We start from the raw sequence: 20,302 nt of genomic DNA on the forward strand, positions 1-20,302 counted from the left end.
ATAGACACTATCTTACATATTCTACAGACAGGATCTTGTTTAGTTCTCTTAATGCAATGTAGGCGCTATTTTCATCAACTTCATTTCACAGATGTTGACACCTAAGCCAAAGAGAGGTGAAGTAACTTCCTCCAGATCACAGAGCCAGTATACAGATGGTGAAGAATCTGAAATCAGGTAATCTGGTTCTAGCATCCATACATTGGGTGTGTGGCATTGGGGATTGAACCCAGGACCTTCAAACATTCCCAGTCATGAATGTATGTATATATGTGTACTTTTTAAAAGATAGGGTCTTGCCATGTCGTTCACACTGGTCTTGAACTCACTATGTAGCCCAGGCTACTCTCAAATAGCAAACCTCCTCCTGCCTCAGCCTCCCAAGTGCTGGGCTTCCAGGCATGTGCCATCATGACCAGCCCTTTTTAAATTTTATTTTGAGACAGGGTCTCAAAAAGTTGCTAAATTGCCCAGATTAGGCTTGAATTTGCATCTTCCTGATCCAGCTACCCAGTATAGACTACAGACATGCACCAATGCTACTGGCTTTATGTATATATGAATGTATGTACGTATGTATGTACTTAATGGTAGTGAAGATTGAACCCAGGGCTTTCAAATTGAGCTATATCCCCAATCCTTATTTATTTATTTATTTTGGAGACAAGGTCTTGCTACATAGTGTGGGATGGTCTTGAACTTGTTTATGTGGCCTAGGCTGGCCTCTATCTTGCAGCGATTCTCCTGCCTCAGCCTCCCGAGTGCTGGGATTACAGATGTGCACCACATCCAGCTTCATTTTTTTATGTGGAGACAGGGCCTCACTGCATCAGCAGGTTGTCCAGGCTGGACTCGAACTGCTGTCTCAGTCTCTGCTGGGATTACATGTGTGCACCACCACGTCCAGCTTTCTGCCTGTCCTTTGGATATATTATACAGTACAGGATAGTTTTTTTAAAAAAAGGAATATTATACATCTTGATGTGTAGGGTTCCTTAGACTAGTCCCCCATCTGTACACATAGTCTTCCAATTGTCATTCTACAGTATTATTTTTGCAGATCTTAACTGGCGTTTTGATTGTAGAGTCAAGCAGTAGCCTGGACCCAAAATGGTTCAGAATCTTACATTGTTGTTTTTAAATAGTGTATAGTAATATCCTTTTGTGTGACTGAAACACCACTTAAATGCAGTGTTACCTCGGTTCACAAATTTGATTCCTTCCGTGATTCAGGTCACAAACCAAACTGGATTAGAACCAAATCAAATTAAATGGTTAAATCCAATCAATATTGGACTTCATGGGGAAATTTGACTTGGTTCTCGTCTAGTTCAGGTTGCAACCAGAATGGTGGAAATAATTTAATTCATGAACCGAGGTGCCACTCTAATACCCTACCTAAGAGCATTTAGACTGCTTCCAATGTTTCTCCTTGAATAAATTCTACAACATGAAGGGAGGTGATACTTTTAAAAAAAATCTTAGCCGGGCGTGGTGGCTCATGCCGGTAATCCCAGCACTCGGGAGGCTGAGACAGGAGGATTGTTGCGAGTTCGAGACCAGCCTGGGCTGCAAAGTGAGCTCAAGGCCAGCCTGACCTGCATAGCGAGACCCTGTCTCAAAAAAAAAAAAAAAATCTTTTGAACTCAACTAGCTACAGCTGCAATATAAAATTTAAAGACGAAAAACAGGGACGGCAGGCTTCTGTGGAGGACGCAAAAGCAGGGACGTCAAGGCCCGAGGCTCTTCCTACTTTCCCTTTGTCTGGGTCCCCCGGGATTGGCAAAAACCAGCGCCCAGAGACTGCAGAGGCTCAGGGCTCACAGGCGCATAGGGCTGTCACTGCGCACGCCTGAAGGAAGTGGCGAGGGAGCAAGAAGAATGAGGAAGCTGCTGTAAATAAAGGCATAACAAACAAGGAGCGCACAGATAACCGCGCTACACGCCTGTGATCTCAACACTCAGGAGGCTGAAGCAGGCAGATCACCAAGAGTTTGAGGGAAGCCTGGGCTACATAGTGAGTTCAGGGCCAGCATGAACTGCTTAATGAGACTCTGTCTCAAAAGCACAAACAAAACGTAAATTTAAAAAGCGTAGAGCAGGGGATTTAGCTCAGCGGCACAAGCGCCTCCCCCTGGCAAGCTCATGACAGTAAATTCGAGCCTCCGTACAAAAAAAAAAAAAAAGGTCAGAGGCGGGCTAATTCACTGCAACCCCTCCCTTGTCCCCGCCCCTCGACCGTAGTTTTTCTTCTGCCCCATTGGTCCAAAAGCGAATGAAGTGGGTCTGCCCCAAGCTGTGCCTGCTTCGGAGCAGCGAGAAGCTCTATTGCAGTGCTGCTTTCAGGCATTGTTTAGGACGTACTCGTGGGGCCTGAAGGGGCTTTTTTACGGCTACCAGAACAGTAGTTGAGAGTTCAACGGCAAATTCCCAAGATGCCGCCCAAAGGAAAGAATTGTGGAAAAGATGGGAAAGGTAGAGCTACCAAAACAATCAGGGATAGTGAGAGTGGGTGAAGCCAGGGGAAAGAGCAGACAGGCGAGTGTCAGGGTCCCAGACAGAGACAGTAGTGCCCAGTCACCCTACGGGGCTGTCATCCATTATGTCAAAGGCTTTGGTGAGGCTTAGAACAAGTACTGTTTGCAGCTGTGGGAATGCACTGGGGTATGGGCGCAGGGACCGTCCTGATGGGTACTACAAGCTAGTAAAGGTCGTTTCTCAGAGGCGATCACGAGGGTGGGGCTGCCATTTCTAGGGGTTCTTAGAGCTGTAAAGACATCTTGGAGCCGCCAAAGTAATGGGGGAGATAGAAGCATAGTAACCATAAAGTACTATATTAAATACAGTGCTGAGAGATAAGTTCTGCATGCCAAGATGGATAGTGAAGGTAGGGCAAAGCATTCCTCAAAGGATCCAACAGCAAAGGCACTAGGATGAAAAACAGTATAAATTGTGCGGTATATTTTTGCTAGAACAAGAAGCCAAAACAAAAACAGAATCATGCAGAATGTTATATATGATGCTATGGAGTTTGCTTATGGGTCAGGAAGACCGACAAGGAGATTGTTACAGTAGTCCTGGTGAGAGCTAGTGGTGGTCTGAACTAACAGTAAAGTGTGGAACCCAGGGCAGAGGAAGATCAAGGGATTGCAGTAGAATGAAATCAGAAATTTTTAAAGAACTATCAAGCACAGCAGAGCAACCAAATGAAAGGACAGAAAACAATACTGTTTAGCTTTAAAAATTAGAGGTGGCTTAGGCAAGTCTCAGAATGGCTAGAGCCAGATTGCAGTGACTAGAGGACTGACTGGGAAGTGTTGGAACAGCGTGGACTTCTCTGGAAAGTTTTAATTGAAAATCTCAGGGGCTGGGGATTTAGCTCAGCGGCATAAGCGCCTGCCTTGCAAGCAGGCAGTCGCGAGTTCGATCCCTGGTACCGATAAAAAGGAAAAAGACAAAAAAAAATAAAATAAAAAAAAAGAAAATCTCGAGAATGGAATGGTACATAGACCATGAAGGATTAGGAGACTGTTTTCATTTCTTCAAAATAAGAAAACTTGAGTGAGGCTGATGTAAAGGATCCAGAGGCAAAGGTACAGAAGATTGAGGGAGTCCAGGAATTAGGATCATCCGACTTTTGAATAGGAGCTTTATGCTCCTCACAGAGAAACAGACAGGATGTATTTGATTGTGAGTACTGGAGCCAGAACAGAGGAAGGGGCAAAGTTTGGGAGATCATGTCGACACCAATTTTTTAATGAAGTGAAGGCAAGTATTTTTTTAAAAGACTGAGGGAGCAAGGACTCAGTAGGGGTCTTGAGGAGAGTGGTAAAGGTTTGGAATATGGTAATGGGAGAAGGAATGAAACACAAATACGGGAATTGCCTTCAAGGCTAGAATCCTGACAAATTGAAGGCCGTGAATTTGTAGAATGCATAATCTACACAGTCATAATTTACATGGTACCTTGCAACTGTACAAATGCAACTGTACAAATGATAAGAAGCAGGTGTAGCTAGAGCTAGGGCTAGGGTTTTGTTGGGCAGTTATAATAGGGTAGCAACACAAAGAAATTAAGATTCCAGTGGGAATGCAATTCAGATGTGCAAGCATGATCCAGATTGGGACAGAAGTTTGAATGGGAATTCAGCAGGATAGGAAGACTTAGTAGTGGCAATGGTATTCTATGACGTCAAAGAACCGGCATTGTGAAAATGAGGTGTGGGGAAGCTGGAAGAGGTTGTAGGCAGGAACTGAACACTAGTTATGAGTGGCACAGTTCTGTCATGTGCCTCTGAGGCAGGAAGCCTGCAGTAGAGCACGTGGGCATTTGAGGAATTAAATTGTTGGATGAGATTGCTGAATTGGGTGGTGGGTGATCACCCAAAATGGTGGCAGGAGTGAGGGTGGAGAGAATGCCTAAAGTAGATATCAGAGTCCTGAGTAAATCACAGAGCAAGGTGGAAGTTAGAAGCAGTGACTAGGAGGGGAGAAGATGAAATGCTGTAAGGTGTCAGCTTTCCTGAGTAAATACAGCTGGGCACAGTGGGCTCAGGAGATTGAGGTAGGAGGATTATAAATTCAAAGCCAACCTGGGCAATTTAGCAAGAGCCTGTCTCAAAAAATAAAAAGGTCTGGGAATGTAGCTCAGTGGTAGAGCACTTGCCTAACATGCTGGAGGGCGTAGGCTCAATCCTCCATACTGAAAAAAATGTCTGTACAGCAAACCCAGATAATAGCTTGGCTTTAAAAAACTTGATGGTAACATTTTCTTGGTTTTAGTGGTCAGTGTTTGGGGTTTTCTGTTGAATTGAACATTTGTGGAGCACCTGTTTTATTTTGGGTACTGTTCTAGACATTAGAGATACAGATTGAATATACCTTATCCAAACTGCTTGGGACCAGAAGTGTTTCAGATCTGAGATTTGTCTGAATTTTGGGATATTTGTGTAGACTTTATGGTTGATTGTCTAAACTCAAAATCCAAAAGGGATTTCAGATTTTCAGATTAGGGATACTTAACCTGTACTGAGACAAGTAAGATAGAGTCTCTTGCTTAAAATTTTTCCCTGGCTTCCTATTACTTCTAGGATAAACTCCAGGTTTCAGGCTGGGGATATAGTTCAGTGATAAAATGCTTGCCAAACATATGAGGCCTTGAGTTCAATCCTCAGCATAATAAAAACCCAAGTTTGGGGATCCAAAGGTCTTATGTCCCCACCTTTCCCTACCCTAGCAGGTTCCTCTGATGGCACTTTCACTCCGAAATTGGCTTCATGCTATTTCTCCCATCCTGAAGCATCTTCTTGTGTTTACCTAGCCACCTCCTGGTCAGCCAGGAAACCTTACCTATCTATTTAAATGTCTCTCTGCGTCCATGGCCCTCTGTGCTTAACCTTCTCTGCACTTGTGCATTCTCCAGAAGTGATCTGTCTTCCCCACTAGAGTATGAGTTCTCATGGCTTGTTTTTCATTTCTTTGTACCCCAATAGCTGGACCTTAGTATTTATTTAGGAACACTTAACCTGGCTATAGTTCTTATGAGCATCAGCCTGTCTAGTGTATGCTGCTTCTGAGACAGACGTTAACAAGAGTAAAATGACACAGGAGCAAAATGTAAGATGCTACCCATGGTTATTAATCTGAGCACCAGTGCCTCTTCTTAGGAAGACTTCAATAGGTGATGTAGTAGACTCTGGGAATTTGGAAATGAATATATTCTTTAGCCAAATATGTTTAACATATTCTTGGAGATTTTACTTATTAGACTTATGACTGCTTAAATCTATAGTTGTAATACATTTTAGAAGTCTTACAAGAGCTTAGGGGTTTGCCGCTACAAGGCATGATTTGAAATTGGGTCCAGAAAAATCTGGCCCAGGCTTCTAGAGCTTGAATTTATCCATTAGCACACTCATTTATAGATCCATTTCCCATGAAGTGTTTACATAGGGCACAAATTTCCTATTTTAAGAGGTATGAGTCACAGATTCATTTAGCTTGCTATAGTAAAGTGTCTGGCAGAGTTCCCTTTTGAAGCTTGGTGCTATGACGCATATCAACTTATGCTGTGTGTTGGACCTTGCTGTAAATATCAAGATACAATTTCATGACTGCTTGTTACCTCTTCTCTAAAGGAGGAGCAGCTGCTGGGAGTGATAGTGCTGACAAGAAGGCTAAGGGTCCCAAATGTGGTGGCAATGCAGTAAAGGTGAGTTAATTCACTAGTTCCTTTTTTCCCATGTTAAATATAAATCATACACATATATGTATGTATATATATATATATATATATATATATATACACACACATAAAAGATATACTTAACTCATTCTAAGACACTAACCTAACACTGATGTAAAACCAAGGTGACACAGAATTGGAAAATAACCAGGCTCGTTTATGAAAAGTAATTCTGTTTATGCAACTTGAGACCATACTCATGAGTGAAATAAATCAGACTCACATGTGCAAATAACATATTGTCTCCTAGTGTAAGAAACCGAAAGAGTAAATAAGATCCAAGATGTACAATAGATATTGTAAAGGGGGAAAAACGGCTTAAAAGGAAAGAACTGGGATGGAGGAAAGGAGAAAAGAAGGAAGAGAAAAGAAAAGAAGAAATATATATACACACACACACACACACACACACACACACATATATATATATATATATATATATGTATATACACACAAGATAGCTGAGATAATTGTTCTACTAATTTCTGTTAGTTCATTGAGGAGTTTTGTTTTGGTACTGGGACTCTAACTCACAACCTTGCATTTTCCATATGACACTGAGCTATATCCCTGGCCCAAAATTTAATTAGCATTTTTTCCCATTAGTTCATTGAAAAGAAAGGTTTGTGCTTATATTGTTCAATCGATTTTTCATGCCTGTTTTTTTTTATAATCTGAGCAACTACTTTGAAGATAACAGTATACAATATATTAACCATTGTTAATCTCGTTATCTTGTTTTATTCTCTTTAAAATAAAAAAGTAATTCCTTTTAAATATTTTCTCAAATACTTTTTCTGAAATTACTAGGATTTCTTTATACTTTGAGTACTATTCCTTAAAATGTATTGTTAACTCTTCCAATGAGTTGTTCTCAAGATGCCTTTATGGAATCAGGAGCTTAGATAAGTGCTAAAAGGCTCCTCTGCTAAACTGACAAAGGCACAGATCTCATTAGGAAGCTCCCCCACTGGTGAGCTACAAGCCAGGCCCTGGACTGTGAAAACAGGGTGGAAGACAATCAACAGATACTGTATTTACTTGCAGTACTTAACCTAGGCCCAGAGGAGTGTCTGCCAAGAGGAAAGCTAACCTGAAAACAGGTTGTGCTATATACTGAGGCAACTTCCATATGTTAGTCAGGACATGGAAGCCTGTATTTTGATTTATTCGTTCAGTAAGGATTTAGTGACATGTTCCCTGTACCATGCAATGTATTAGACTCTGGGAAGGAGGGAGGGCGTTATCAGTCTAGTTTTCTTGGTTGATTATGCAGGCTTGGGGCCAGCTATCTGAGCATCTCTTGGGAGGATGACTGAATGCAATACAGCAAATATGGGGGATTTCCTTCTCTCTTGTCTTTGAAGCCAGATATTGTTTTCACGCTTTTGCTTTGTTCTGATTGTTTTTGCTTCATTCAACATTGTTTTCATTGGCTTTATTCTATTTTGTTTTTGGCTTGATTTTGCTATATCTGATGGAATGGACAACTGTTGTGAAGATAACAAGATGTACTATGGCAGCTATTGTTTTCCTAATATCCTGCTTTGAAGCTCTGTACCAGTTTTGCTGCATTTGTTTCATTGACTTTGTTCTGTCTTGTTTTGTTGGATTTTACTATCTTTAAAATTAGAAAAAAAATGATAACAGAAGCTCAGCCCACGTGCCATAGGTTCACCACCACTGTTCTAAGGTCATTTTGGATATATGTCACCTAATGTGCTGACTTTGTAAACACCTAAGATTGTTCCATTGTATATCATTTTAAAGAGGCAAGAGGCATTTTATCTCTCTGGAAAAATTAAGTCCAGTGTGGCTATATATATAAGGTATTAGAAAGGTATTGGAAAGGAGTGGCATATAATTAGGAGGGAGATTAGATTAGGTTGCTTTTTATTTAGTTTTTTTTTAGATAATCATAGATGCATATGCAGTTGCAAGAAATAATACAACTGTCTTTTACCTCATTTCACTTAGTGATAACATCCTACAGAACTGTAGCACAATAGCACAGTCAGGATGTTGGCTTGATAGGGTCAAGATCCAGAATAGAGCCTGTAATACCAGTATTTGGAAGTCTGAGGTAGGAGGAGATTGAGTTTGGGTTTGAGGCCAGCCTGTGTCACGTAGTGAGACCATGTCTCAAAAATCCAAAGGGGAAAAATGTGTAAAAATAAAAAACCACCACCTATCTGTTGTGTATCTTTCAACCTTTTATAATTGGCCCTACTTCCTGCCTGCCCCTAATGTCTACACTGTTCTTAACCCATAGCAGCAACTATTTGTATAATTTTATAATTTCAAAAATGTTAAAGGAATAAAGTCATACGGTATGTAATCTTTGGGGATTGGTTTTTCCACCCAGGATAATTCTCTAGAGATTTCATTCAAGTCACTATATCAAGAGATTGTTCGTTTGTACTGTCTGATGGGAGTCTGTGGCGCAGCAGTGCATAGTGTTACACCACTCACCTATTGAAGAACACCTGCGTTATTTTTAGTGTTTTTCCAAGGCCCCACCAGTGAAGGGATGACAGGAGCATCCATCCTTGATGTCTGCTCCTTCCACATCCTGTCACTGTTTCAGACCCTGCTCGTCTACCCCCACCCTGCTCTCATGTCACCATGAGCTGCACAGATTCAGAAACCCACTTACTAGCCACAGCTTTCTCCTTTTCCCTTCCTGTTCTATTCTCAGACTCCAGACCCTCGAGTCCACCCACTCCCCGGCTTTCTCCCAGCCTTCATGTTTCTTTGGTCTCTGCATTTCCTGTGATTTGGAAATTAGCTCTAAGCCCTCATCCTTAGCTCAAGGTGCCCCAGTGTCATTTTGTTGCCTCCACCTGCCAAGTCAGTCAGCATCAGTCTAGTGGGTCTGTTTGTTTTTCTTCTCTGAAACCCAGGACTGTTGGACCCTTTTGGAGAGTTCCATAACCTGGGGCTTTAGGGACTCTTACCTCGGCTCAGCCCTCAGCAGTGCTTAGCAGTGCTTCACCATTGCTTCAAGCTGTCCTCTACCCTGTTCTGGTCAGTCAGCAGATGACTTAGTCCAGTGGGTCTCAGTCTTGACTGTTTGGAGTTGAAATCATCAGATTTCACCTGTAGAACTTCTAAAACTTAACTGATGTTGAGGGTTACCCTATCAGTGATGGCAAACCTTTTATAGCTTTTAATGATATAGGTAGCCCCACTGTGTCATGTGTGCCACTGCCCTAGATCAACAGCATCAAAATCTCTGGGAGTGGGGCATGAACCCTTGTATTTTTTTGGTGTCTTTTGAGACAGGCTCTTGCTATGTAATTCAGGCTGGCTTTGAATTCATAGTGATTCTCGCGTTTCAGACTCCAAATGCTGGAATTACAGGCACGTACTATTACACCTAGATTGGACCTTGATATCTTTTTAGAAACTAGACTATTCAGATGTGCTCTCAGTGTTGAAAAACACTGATCTAGTCTCATTCAGGCTGGCCTTGAACTCACTATGTAGCCCAGGCCAGCCCTGACCTTATTGTGATCCTCCTACCTCAGCTTCCTGAGCACTGGGATTACAGGTATGTGTTGCACCCAGCTGCCCTGCCATTTTTCAAGTAAACTGGGCGAATGAGTGCCCCATGTTGTATGTTACCTTTCCATTTCCTGTTGCTTCCTCAGCCTGTGTCCTGGCTCCTCTCTTTTTTTTTTCCTACATTGGGAATTGAACCCAGGACCTTTACTCTGAGCTACTACATCCCAGCCCTTTATTTTTTGTTTTGAGACAAGGCATCACTAAGTTGCCCAGCCTGGGCTAGAACTTTTCATCCTCCTGCCACAACCTCCCAGAGTGTTAGGATTACAGGTATGTGCCACCATACCAAGCTAGCTTTTGTAGTTCTGAAACTCCTTTTACTAATTAGTCATTGTGTTTTTGTTTTGGTTTTGTTTGTTGTTGTTGTTTGGCAATGCAGAGATGTTTTTTGTTAAAATGTTTTGAGTTGGAATCAATAAATAGTTCAAACTGGTCTTGAACTTACTATGTAGCCTAGGCTGTCAAACTTGCCACAGTCCTCCTGCCTTAGCCTCCTGAGTGGTGATATTACAGGTGTGCGCCACCACACTGGGCTGCAGTGTTACAGGGCCCATGCATGCTAGACAAGGCTCTACCATTGAGTTTAATCCCTGTACCAGTTGTGGTTAAAAGTCTTATTCTTCTTACATGATATCTCTGTGGCACTTAACCCTCTTAACAATTTCTGTTTACTCTGTGAAACTTTTTCCTGACTTGTGTATGTGTGTTCATTTATTCGTTTGTTTGTTTTGTACTAGGGAAAGAAACCAGGGCCATGTGCATGCTAGGCAAGCTGTACCACTGAGCTATATCAGTAGCCCCAATTTTTTTACTGCCTTATTTCTAACACACCTTTCTTTAGTACCTACTTGCCTTTCCATTTTGTTATACTTTTTGAGATTTTTGCTTTGCTTGTTGTTTAGACATTGGTGTTCTCCAAGGTTATTTTAACTTCCTTTCCTCTTATTCTGCAGTCTCTCGGGGTAATTCCACACACACCTCTTACACCTTCAGCTACCTCCTCTGTGCTCACCACTCTTGAACTTTAGCTGTAGTTTGGCTTGCTCCAAGACACAGGTGCTTTAATTGGTTATTGAAGTAGGTTTGTGAACAATATAGGAATCCAAGCAGCCAAATTCATAACTTTGTAATTTTATTAGCTAGACTCAGGACCACTCGCATATAGATCCCTGTTTCAGAGTCCCACCAAGTGGTCCTGAACTAGAAAGTTACAGAGCTTTTAAAACAGAAAACCACAAAAAGACATCCTCTTAGAAATAATTTAGCTAGAATCTTACATTAATTTTTGGTTGACACCTGTATTATGCTTCTTTGTTGAGCAGGTTAATTTTTCTCTTGTGGGTGCAGCTCATTTTGCTTTTCTTATAGGATTGAACTCTAGGTAATTTTTCATTCTCTTGGGTCAAATACAGGGCACTAGTTAAATGCAGAGCTCAAGATGGCATCAGTTATGCCAAGCTTCAACAGTAATCATCCTTACAAACCCCACAGATACTGTAAACTTACTGTGTCACACAGTTCAAATCAGAATACTAGGTTCTTCATTGATAATATGGCGGGTAGTTGCCCCTTTCTGTGGTCCTGAGTGGAATGTGCACTTTCCTACTGAGATGGAAGGAGGTTGTTCTGTGAGTGTGAAAGAAGAGAGGAGCAATCTAGAAGCCTCAGCCAGGCCAAGATGAGGTCATATCTCCACTGGTCAGGATGTTGTTCCTGGGGCCAAGGTGAATCTCCATTTCCACCCTGTTCCATTTCAGTAGCCCTAAGGACATTTATCTCTAAAGTATGATGAAGAAACTTTAGGCCCTACCCCACTGTAACACTTACAGTGTAACACAAATAACTGATTGTGTTTTCATGAAAAATGTGAAGCCTTCTAAAACAAATTATGACAAAATCATTTGTAAGGATGTAAGGGTATAGGTTTTTTTTTTTTTTTTAAAAAAACTATGACTCGGGGTTGGGGATTTAGCTCAGTGGCATAAGCACCTGCCTTGCAAGCAGGTGGTCGTGAGTTCGATCCCTGGTAGATAAAAAGAAAAAAAGAAAAAAAAAGTGTAAAAAAAAAAAAAAAAACTATGACTCTCTGTGAATAAGGTTATACTGAATACTTCTATAGTGTTGAGTACTCTTAATATTCAACCTGTGATACTTGGTGGCGACACTGCTAGGAATTGAATCTAGGGCCTTTGCATTGAGCTACATTCCCTACCCTTTTTGAAAAACTTTATCTTGAGAAAGGGTTTCACTAAATCCCTGAATTACCCAGGCTGAGCTCAAACTTGATACTCTTGATTTGGCCTCTCTCAGTGCTAAGATTATGGGTGTATGCCACCACACTTCCCATGTGATGCTTTTGTAAAGTATTGAATTAGCTACTGGGTGTGGGTATAGGACTACAATCTCAGAAGTCTGGGAAGCTGAGGCAGAAAGATGGCAATTTCAAAGCCAGCCTGTTCAATTCAGCAATTTAGTGAGACCCTGTCTCAGAATTTTTATAAAAAGGGCTGGAGATGTAGCTTAGTATGAAGGTCCTGCTCAATCCCCAGAACCACCAAAAAAAGAGTTAAATTATGAGTGGTTTAGCCAGGCGTTGTGGTAGGAGGATAGTTGCAAATTCAAGGCCAGCCTGGGCTATGAAGTGAGTTCAAGGCCAGTCTGAACTATATATGAAGACCTTGTTTCAAAAAGATAATATTTTAGGGGCTGGGGGTTTAGCTCAGCGGCATAAGCGCCTGCCTTGAAAGCAGGCAGTCATGAGTTCGATCCCCAGTACCGATAAAAAGGAAAAAGACAAAAAATAAAAAATAAATTTTTAGAAAGATAAAATTTTAAAAATTAAATTATGGGTGGTTTATACATTAGGCCTGTTTGGATAAGAAATAGTTACTAGTGGGCATTTTCATATTTCAACTCTGATTAAATAGTAGCCAACATTTAACTGACTGTTAGCTGCCTTATATCAAATCTTGACACATAAACACAGTTGAGATTGGTCTCCTGGACCAAAACTCTCAACCATAAAATCATGTGTCCGTTTAGTTTCCATTGAGTTACATGGTTACAGATAAGAACGTCCCACAGCCAGGTGCCTATTTTTCATCTAAGGTTTTTTTTTTTTTTTTTTTAACTCCCAGTAGTGGAAATTGTACCTAGGCTTTTCACACTGAGGTAAGTTATACAGGCTAGGCCACAACTTGTGATCCTCCTGTAACCTGAGCCTTGCAGAGCACAGTAAGTTCCCAACTTATGAATGAGTCCTGTTCCAGAAGAATGTTCTTAGTTGGATTAATTCGAAGTCTGACAAACTAAGTCTTATACACCTTTGATACAGATATACAATGTAAAGCATAAAAAAAGAAACACACCAAAATAATGTATACTATCACACTGCACTGCAAGCACACAGCAGCACAACTGTGACAACATCCAGCAGATATGTAAGCTACTACTGTGATTTGTTCACCTCTATGAATGCTTACAATGTGAAGTCCGTTAACATCTAAAAATTCACAACTCAAATCTTTGTAGGTCAAGGACTTAGTATACTGGGATTACAGGCATGTGCTACCACATGCAGCTAAATCAGAAATCTGAGATATTGTCTAGATTCAGGAAATGGATTTGTGGCAGTCACTAAAATGGGCAAATTTGTAGGATTTTCAGTTGCCCCAAGCTAATGGGTTTTTTTTTTAAAAACCGGTGAGAATAATTCATTTTGTGTTTTTGTTTTTTGAGACAGGCTCTTGCTATGCAGTTCAGGCTTGCCTTGAACTTACTATATAGTCCAAGCCAGCTTTGAACTCATGGTAGTCTTCTAATCTCAGCCTCCCTAGTACTAGATTACAGGTGTGCGCCACCATGCCCAGTTTAAGAGAATAACTCAAATTAGCCAGTATTCTGAGAAGAATCATTTGAATCTCCAGGTATTACATGAAAATGTTTTTTCTTTGTAGGTGCGGCACATTCTATGTGAAAAACACGGCAAAATTATGGAAGCCATGGAGAAGTTAAAGTCTGGAATGAGATTCAATGAAGTGGCCACACAATATAGTGAAGATAAAGCCAGGCAAGGGGTATGTTGCTCTTATCATTTAAAATTTTGTACCCTCCACAGAGGAAACACAAAAGCAGGAATTCCTTCTATGTTTTGTCACTAACTTTAACTATGTTTTGTTTTAAAGATCTTAAGAGTACTCTGGGAAGCAGTCAGGAGGCTTACAAGTTTGAGCCCAGCCTGGACAAATTTGTGATTTAGCAAGTCCCTGTTTCAAAATGAAAAAAAAAAGGCTGAGGATGTAGCTCAAGGCAAAGGCAATGAATTCAAATCTCAGTACTGTTAAAAAAAAATCTCAGCCAGGCATAATGGCACAATTTTATAATCCCAGCACTTGGCAGGCTGAGGCAGGAAGATTGCTGTGAGTTTAAGGCCAGCCTGAATTACATAATGAGACCTTGTCTCAACTTGTCTCCCAAAACTTAAAAGCAGAACAATCCAACTTGTAAGGCTAGAGAAACAGCTCAGTGGTAGAGCCTAGCAAATGCAAGGCTTTGGGTTCCATCTGCAGTGCTCCCCCTCCAAAACAAAGGAGAGAAAGAAAAGAAAATAAATGTTCAGGCTGCAACCACCTGGTCTCTGTGTACTGATTGCCCCCGTTCAGGGAGGAATGGGATTCTGGGGCCACTATGAGACGTTAGGTGTTGGGGTTGAGTCTCAGCTCTGGGATGCCTGACCTGCCTGAAGAAATAAATAATGGCTTGGCTCCAGGTAAGAGAACAGTGTATGTGTTCAACTTGTCCTTTTTCCTGATGAACCATAACATATTAGATATTTTCCAAGTATGGCAAAATTGTGAAGGTTACTAGAATGAGAGATAAAGATGAGGAAAAATAAAGGGGTTACATTTATATTTTTGGATAAAGTACACAAAATTGCACCAGAGCCATAAAAAACAAATAGTCATTTGTTGAGTAATAAAAGCAAGCATTGCTATTGATAATGAAAGAGCAGCTGAATTCATCTGAGGCAGAAGTACTTTGATAAATCTAAGTGTTACAAATGTGGGGAAAGTGGACACTTAAGTTATGCCTGTGCAAATAATATGATTGGAGAATATCAGCCTCCAAAGAAGAAAGAAGGAAAGAAGAAACAGGAAATCCCCAAAGCAGAAGAAATTGAGGAAGTAGGAAAAAGTGACATGAATAGGAAAATCCTGCTCTTGACAGTCTCAGTCAAGCCATTGCATTCCAGCAAGCCAATAATAAAGAGCAAAACAAATGGAGACTCAAGCTGAGCATGGTGGCGCATGCCTGTAATCTCAGCACTTGGGAGACTGAGACAGGAGGATCCTTGCAAGATTGAGACCAGCCTGGGCTACAGAGTGAGTCCAAGGCCAGCCTGCAATACATACTGAGTTCCACACCAGCCTGGAACACAGTGACCCAAATGGAGATACACAGCACAGGGGCCCCTCAACCTCAGAGAATGCACGGTGCCCAAGAATGAAGAAAAATATATATTTCACTGATGAGAAAGAATTTAGTGATTAGAGTTGCATCATGGAAATATCAGTAAAATAAAGATCTGCAGTACAAATTATAATTCTTTCCATATAGATCACTTAATACCAAATCATTTCTTTTAACTATAAAATAGTACATAGAGCCAGGCATGGCGGCATACTCACTCAGGAGGCTGAAGCAGGAGGATTGCAGCAAGTTAGAGACCAGCCTGACCTGCATAGTGAAACCCTGTCTCAAAGACAAGAAATTTTAAAAAACAGTATGTAGAAGTTGAAAACTAACTTTTGAATTATGTTTTGATGTGGTATGATGACATAGTCATATAATCCTAACACTGGGAGGGTGAGGTAGGTGGACTATAAGTTCAAGTCCAGCCTGGATAGCTTAGCAATTTAGCTATCCCATTTCAAAATTTTAAAAAGTTAAAAATGTTACACCAAGAATGTAAGAGTTCAATTCCTAGAACAAGAAAAATCATATTTCGGGCTTGCCTTAGTATAGTATATAGACTTAACATCTCTGATCCAGATATCCAAAATGCTATGAAATACAAAACTTTGAGCACGAACATAATGCCTCAAGTGGAAAATTCCATACTATGCAACTATGATTCATGCACATTATGAAAAATAACTGTATCAAATTGTATTCGGATTATGCATATAAGGTCTATATGAAACATAAATGAGTTTCATGTTTAGACTTAGGTTCCAGCTCCAAAATATCACATCATGTACATCTATATATCCCAAAATTTGAAATATTTCAGTTCCCAATTTTTGTTTGTTTGGAATTTTTTGTTGTTTTTTGAGACAGGATCTTGCTGTGTAGTTCAGACTGGCCTTAAACTCACTATATAGTCCAGAATGGCCTCAAAAACTTGGCTGGTCCCATGTATTTTGGACAAGGGATACTCTACTTGCACCAAAAATCAAGATTTATTAATAAGAATCTTGAAAATTACTAATTTTAATAATAATGTAATCTCATAAAAAGGTAGGCATTAAAATGATTTATTTGGAAACATCACTATAAAAGCTTTAGTCATGTCTCATTTGTTTATAAGTACTTTTTAAATAGATTTATCTTTAAAATGAAAATTTGAGCCTGGTGTGGTGGTGCATGCCTACAATCCCAGCAATTGGGAGGCTTAAGCAGGAGGATTGTTGTGAGTTCAAGACCAGCCTTGGTTACAAAGTGAGCTCAATGTAAACCTTAACCGCATAGTGAGACCCTGTCCCAAAAAGACAATAAAAATTGAAAACTTAAATCTTTTTTTTTTTTTTAAACTTTTTATCGGTACCGAGGATCGAACTCACGACTGCCTGCTTGCAAGGCAGGTGCTTATGCCGCTGAGCTAAATCCCCAACCTCAAAAACTTAAATCTTATAATAGTATTGTCAATAATCCTTTTAAAAAGTTGTTGTCTTTAAATATGGGTGCTTCATCGTCTTACTTCTATTAGCTTTATCCCAGTCTGGATATATATAAATTATAAATATATATATAATAGCCAGGCATGGTAGCACATACCTGTAATCCCCTCACATGGAAGGCTGAGGTAGGAGGATGCCATGAATTCCAGGCCAGCTTGGGCTATAGCCTGAGTTCAAGTCCAGCCTGAATTACAGAGCAAAGCCTGTCTCCAAAAACCAAAAAACTCCTTAAAATATAAAGTAGCTCTAAAAGGCTTATAGTGAAAAAAGGACTTACAATGAAACACTGCATGTACCTGTCTACTTTGCCTATAATAGCAAATTCTGTTCCCAGAAGAACTACTTTCCATTGCATTACTCCCCCTTTTAATTTGCTCCATCTCCCCAGTGTGGTTGTGTTAAAAATTTTTTTTTGGTACCAGGAATCAAACTCAGGACCTTGTTTGTGCTTGCCAGGCAAGCATTTGTAACCGCTGTACTATATCCCTGGCCCTAAAATTTTGATTTAATCCATGTTTCAGTTTTTATAAAAGATCATGTAAGTACTTTTCATGTATTTATTACATTTCTTTGTATTTATGAATGAATTTCTTAGAACTTCTGTAGTTGCTTTAAAAAATCCAGCTTGTAAATAGTTGAATAAGTTACCTATGTCTAAATTGAGGTGTGATCAAACTTCTACAGCTAAGCTCTAAGTCCAGCAGTATAGGAGGTGCTTATGTAATCAGTTCAGAGTTAGACTTCTTCCAGTTATTTTTGTCCATGTTCAGGCAGTGCTGGGAGTACACCCAGTAAGTGTAGTGTTCGTGGTAGGAAATTCTCTCAAACTACAGTAGAATTCCCTTTTCAGAGCCACTTTATATAATGTATCTTTTTGGTTTTTCAGGGTGACTTAGGTTGGATGACCAGAGGGTCCATGGTAGGACCATTTCAAGAAGCAGCATTTGCCTTGCCTGTGAGTGGAATGGATAAGCCTGTGTTTACAGACCCACCAATTAAGACAAAATTTGGATATCATATTATTATGGTTGAAGGGAGAAAATAAAATTATATGAAAATAAGGTTTTGTATGTTTTTATTTATTTTAAAGGTATTGAATAGTTCTTTTATTTTGTGAACTGGTGTGAACTGGACAGTGTTCTGTCAGTGAACTGTCAGTGTGAATTTGTAAGTGCAAAATAATAGTGTGGGTGCAGGTTAGTAGATATGGTAGCAGGGGTTTAGTCACTGTTTTTGAGCATCTCCCAAGAATCTGCCATGCCAGGACTTGGGGGGCCCACCAAGAAAGCAACGATCCAGTCTTCCGTGGTAAGTAGCACAAGCCTACTGGCCCACAGGCTGAAAATCAACCCCCTACCCTTAACAACTGGATGGTTCCAAAGACAACCTGAGTTGATAGTAACTAATATACATAAAGGGACTAAACTCTTATTTGTTTGGTTGATTATGCAGGCCTGGGGCCAGCAGTCTGAGCATCTCTCTGAAGGATGACAGTATGCAATATAGCAAATATAGGGGATTTCCTTTTGTCTTTGAAGTCCAATACTGTTGTCACTGTTTTGCTTTGTTCTGATTGTTTTGTTTTATTTAATATTCTGTTTTCACTGGTTTTATTGTTTTGTTTTTGATTTGATTTTGCTCTACCTGATGGAATGGACAACTATTGTGAAGATAACAAGATTTTAGCTATTACTGTTTTCCCGGTATCCTACTCTGAAGTTCTGTAACCAATTTCACTGCATTGTTTGGTTAGCTTTGTTCTTTCTTGTTTTGTTGTATTTTACTATCTTTAAAATAAAAAATAAATAAAATATATAGTAATTTTCAAAGATATGTCAAGCAGACTCCTGTTAATCTGTATTCCTATTCTCCCCAGAGTGACTTTTAACTTTCAGTATGTCTCATAAGTTAATTGAGAAACCATCTTCAGGGGAGCCTAATCTTAGCTCACACTATTTATGTTCCTAAAAGCATTGAGACAGGGTCTTGCTGTGTAGTAGTCCAGGTTGGTCCTGAACTTGCTATATAGCCCAGGCTGACCTCGAACTCCTGAGTGATCCTCCTAAGTGCTGGGATTACCAGGTATATGCCACCACATCTGACTTGGGCACCAAATTGACAAATTGGTGTATGAGAGTTATAAAGTTTGTTCCTAGACAATACTATTCTACAAGTTATCAGATCTGCTAGGACAAGTATCATTAGCTCTATTTTCTTAACATATCCAAGTACATGGCACACAATAGCCACTTAATACTAACTTTGTTTTTTGGTTTTTGAGACAGGGTCTCCCTCCACAGTTCAGGCTGATCTTGAACTCACTATGTAGGCCAGGTTGGCCTCAAGTTCAGGGCAATCCTCCTGCTTCAGCCTCCCGAGTGCTGGGATTACAGGTGTGCACCACCATGCCTATTTTCGCACTAACTTATTGAGTTGTTTTGTTGGACTGGAGATGAAACCTAAGACCTTTGCACTGAGCTACATCCCACCCTTTTTTTATTTTTTGAGATAGTTCAGTAAATCACTGAATTGCTCAGGCTCGACTTAAGACTTGTGATCCTTCTGTTTTAGCCGCTTAAGTTATTTTCTTGTCACTGTGACACAGTCCCAGTACTCATAACTTTTAAAAAGGGGTTTTGACTCATAGTTTGTAGAGGTTTCAGTCCATATTCAACTGGCTCCAAGGCAGGGTGATATACCAGGACATGGCAGAGCACAGAGTTCACAGCATAACCGCAAGAAGCAAGTAGGGCTGCACCCTCCCAGGCCACACCCTCATTGGCCTACCTCCTTCAACCAAGCTGAACCTCTCATTACATTTAGCTATAAATTCATTAGTAGTGGGCCTGGTGGTACACATCTGTAATCCTAGCATTCAGGAGGCTGAGGCAGGAGGTTCAAGATAAAGGCCAGTCTAGTCTCCATAGTTACTTGAAGGCTAGTCTGAATTACATAGTGAAACCATGTCTTGAAGCCCCTAAGCCAGGCATGGTGGCTCATGCCTATAATCCCAGCATTTGGGAGGCTGAGGCAGGAGGATCATTGTGAGTTCCAGACCAGCCTGGGCTACAAAGTGAGCTCAAGGCCAGCCTGAACTGCATAGTGAGACCCTGTCTCAAAAAAAAAAATGCCCCTATGGGGCCAGGTATATAGCTCAACAGCACAGCACTTGCCTGGCAAGTGCAGGGTCCTGAGATTAATTCCCAGTGCCCCACTTAAAAAAAATCTAAATGTTAAAACAAAAACACTAAATCTGCTGAAAAATCTTGAAAATGCTAGTGTAGACAAAGACTATGAACAAAACCTCAATAACACAGAAAGTATCACACAAAATCAACTGGGATCTCATCTCATTAAAAAACTTTTGCAAGAAAGGGAAACCACCAACAGAATGAAAAGACAACCCATGTGGAAAAAAAAATTGCCAGCTGTTCTTTGGAAAAGCAGGAGTATCTAGAATATATAAAGAACTCAAAAAACTCAGATCTCCCAAAGACCCACTCCAAAAATAGGTATCTGAAGTAAAGACACT

The 20,302-nt window shown here is 40.4% G+C and overlaps 1 protein-coding gene and 1 pseudogene across 1 annotated transcript; both read left to right on the top strand.

Moving 5' to 3' along the window:
• The first annotated feature begins 2,321 nt into the window (after positions 1-2,321).
• Pin4 (peptidylprolyl cis/trans isomerase, NIMA-interacting 4) lies at positions 2,322-17,831 on the top strand. The gene is made up of 4 exons (XM_003470946.5): positions 2,322-2,475; positions 6,138-6,211; positions 13,768-13,887; positions 17,657-17,831. Exons 1-4 carry the CDS (start codon positions 2,436-2,438, stop codon positions 17,813-17,815), a joined length of 393 nt encoding a protein of 130 aa, XP_003470994.2. The 5' UTR covers positions 2,322-2,435; the 3' UTR covers positions 17,816-17,831.
• Positions 13,894-17,650, top strand: LOC106027940 (zinc finger CCHC-type and RNA-binding motif-containing protein 1-like; annotated as a pseudogene).
• Positions 17,832-20,302: the final 2,471 nt, after the last annotated feature.

The sequence above is a fragment of the Cavia porcellus genome, unplaced genomic scaffold (assembly GCF_034190915.1).
Source record: "Cavia porcellus strain 051 isolate PalLab524CR breed Dunkin Hartley unplaced genomic scaffold, mCavPor4.1 scaffold_3, whole genome shotgun sequence".
Taxonomy (NCBI): domain Eukaryota; kingdom Metazoa; phylum Chordata; class Mammalia; order Rodentia; family Caviidae; genus Cavia; species Cavia porcellus.

Coding starts and splice junctions, on each gene's coding strand:
- Pin4 (XM_003470946.5), top strand. CDS start 2,436: ATGCCGCCCAAAGGAAAGAATTGTGGAAAAGATGGGAAAG. Junction 2,476..6,137: donor TTGTGGAAAAGATGGGAAAG/GTAGAGCTACCA, acceptor TCTTCTCTAAAG/GAGGAGCAGCTGCTGGGAGT. Junction 6,212..13,767: donor GTGGTGGCAATGCAGTAAAG/GTGAGTTAATTC, acceptor TTTTCTTTGTAG/GTGCGGCACATTCTATGTGA.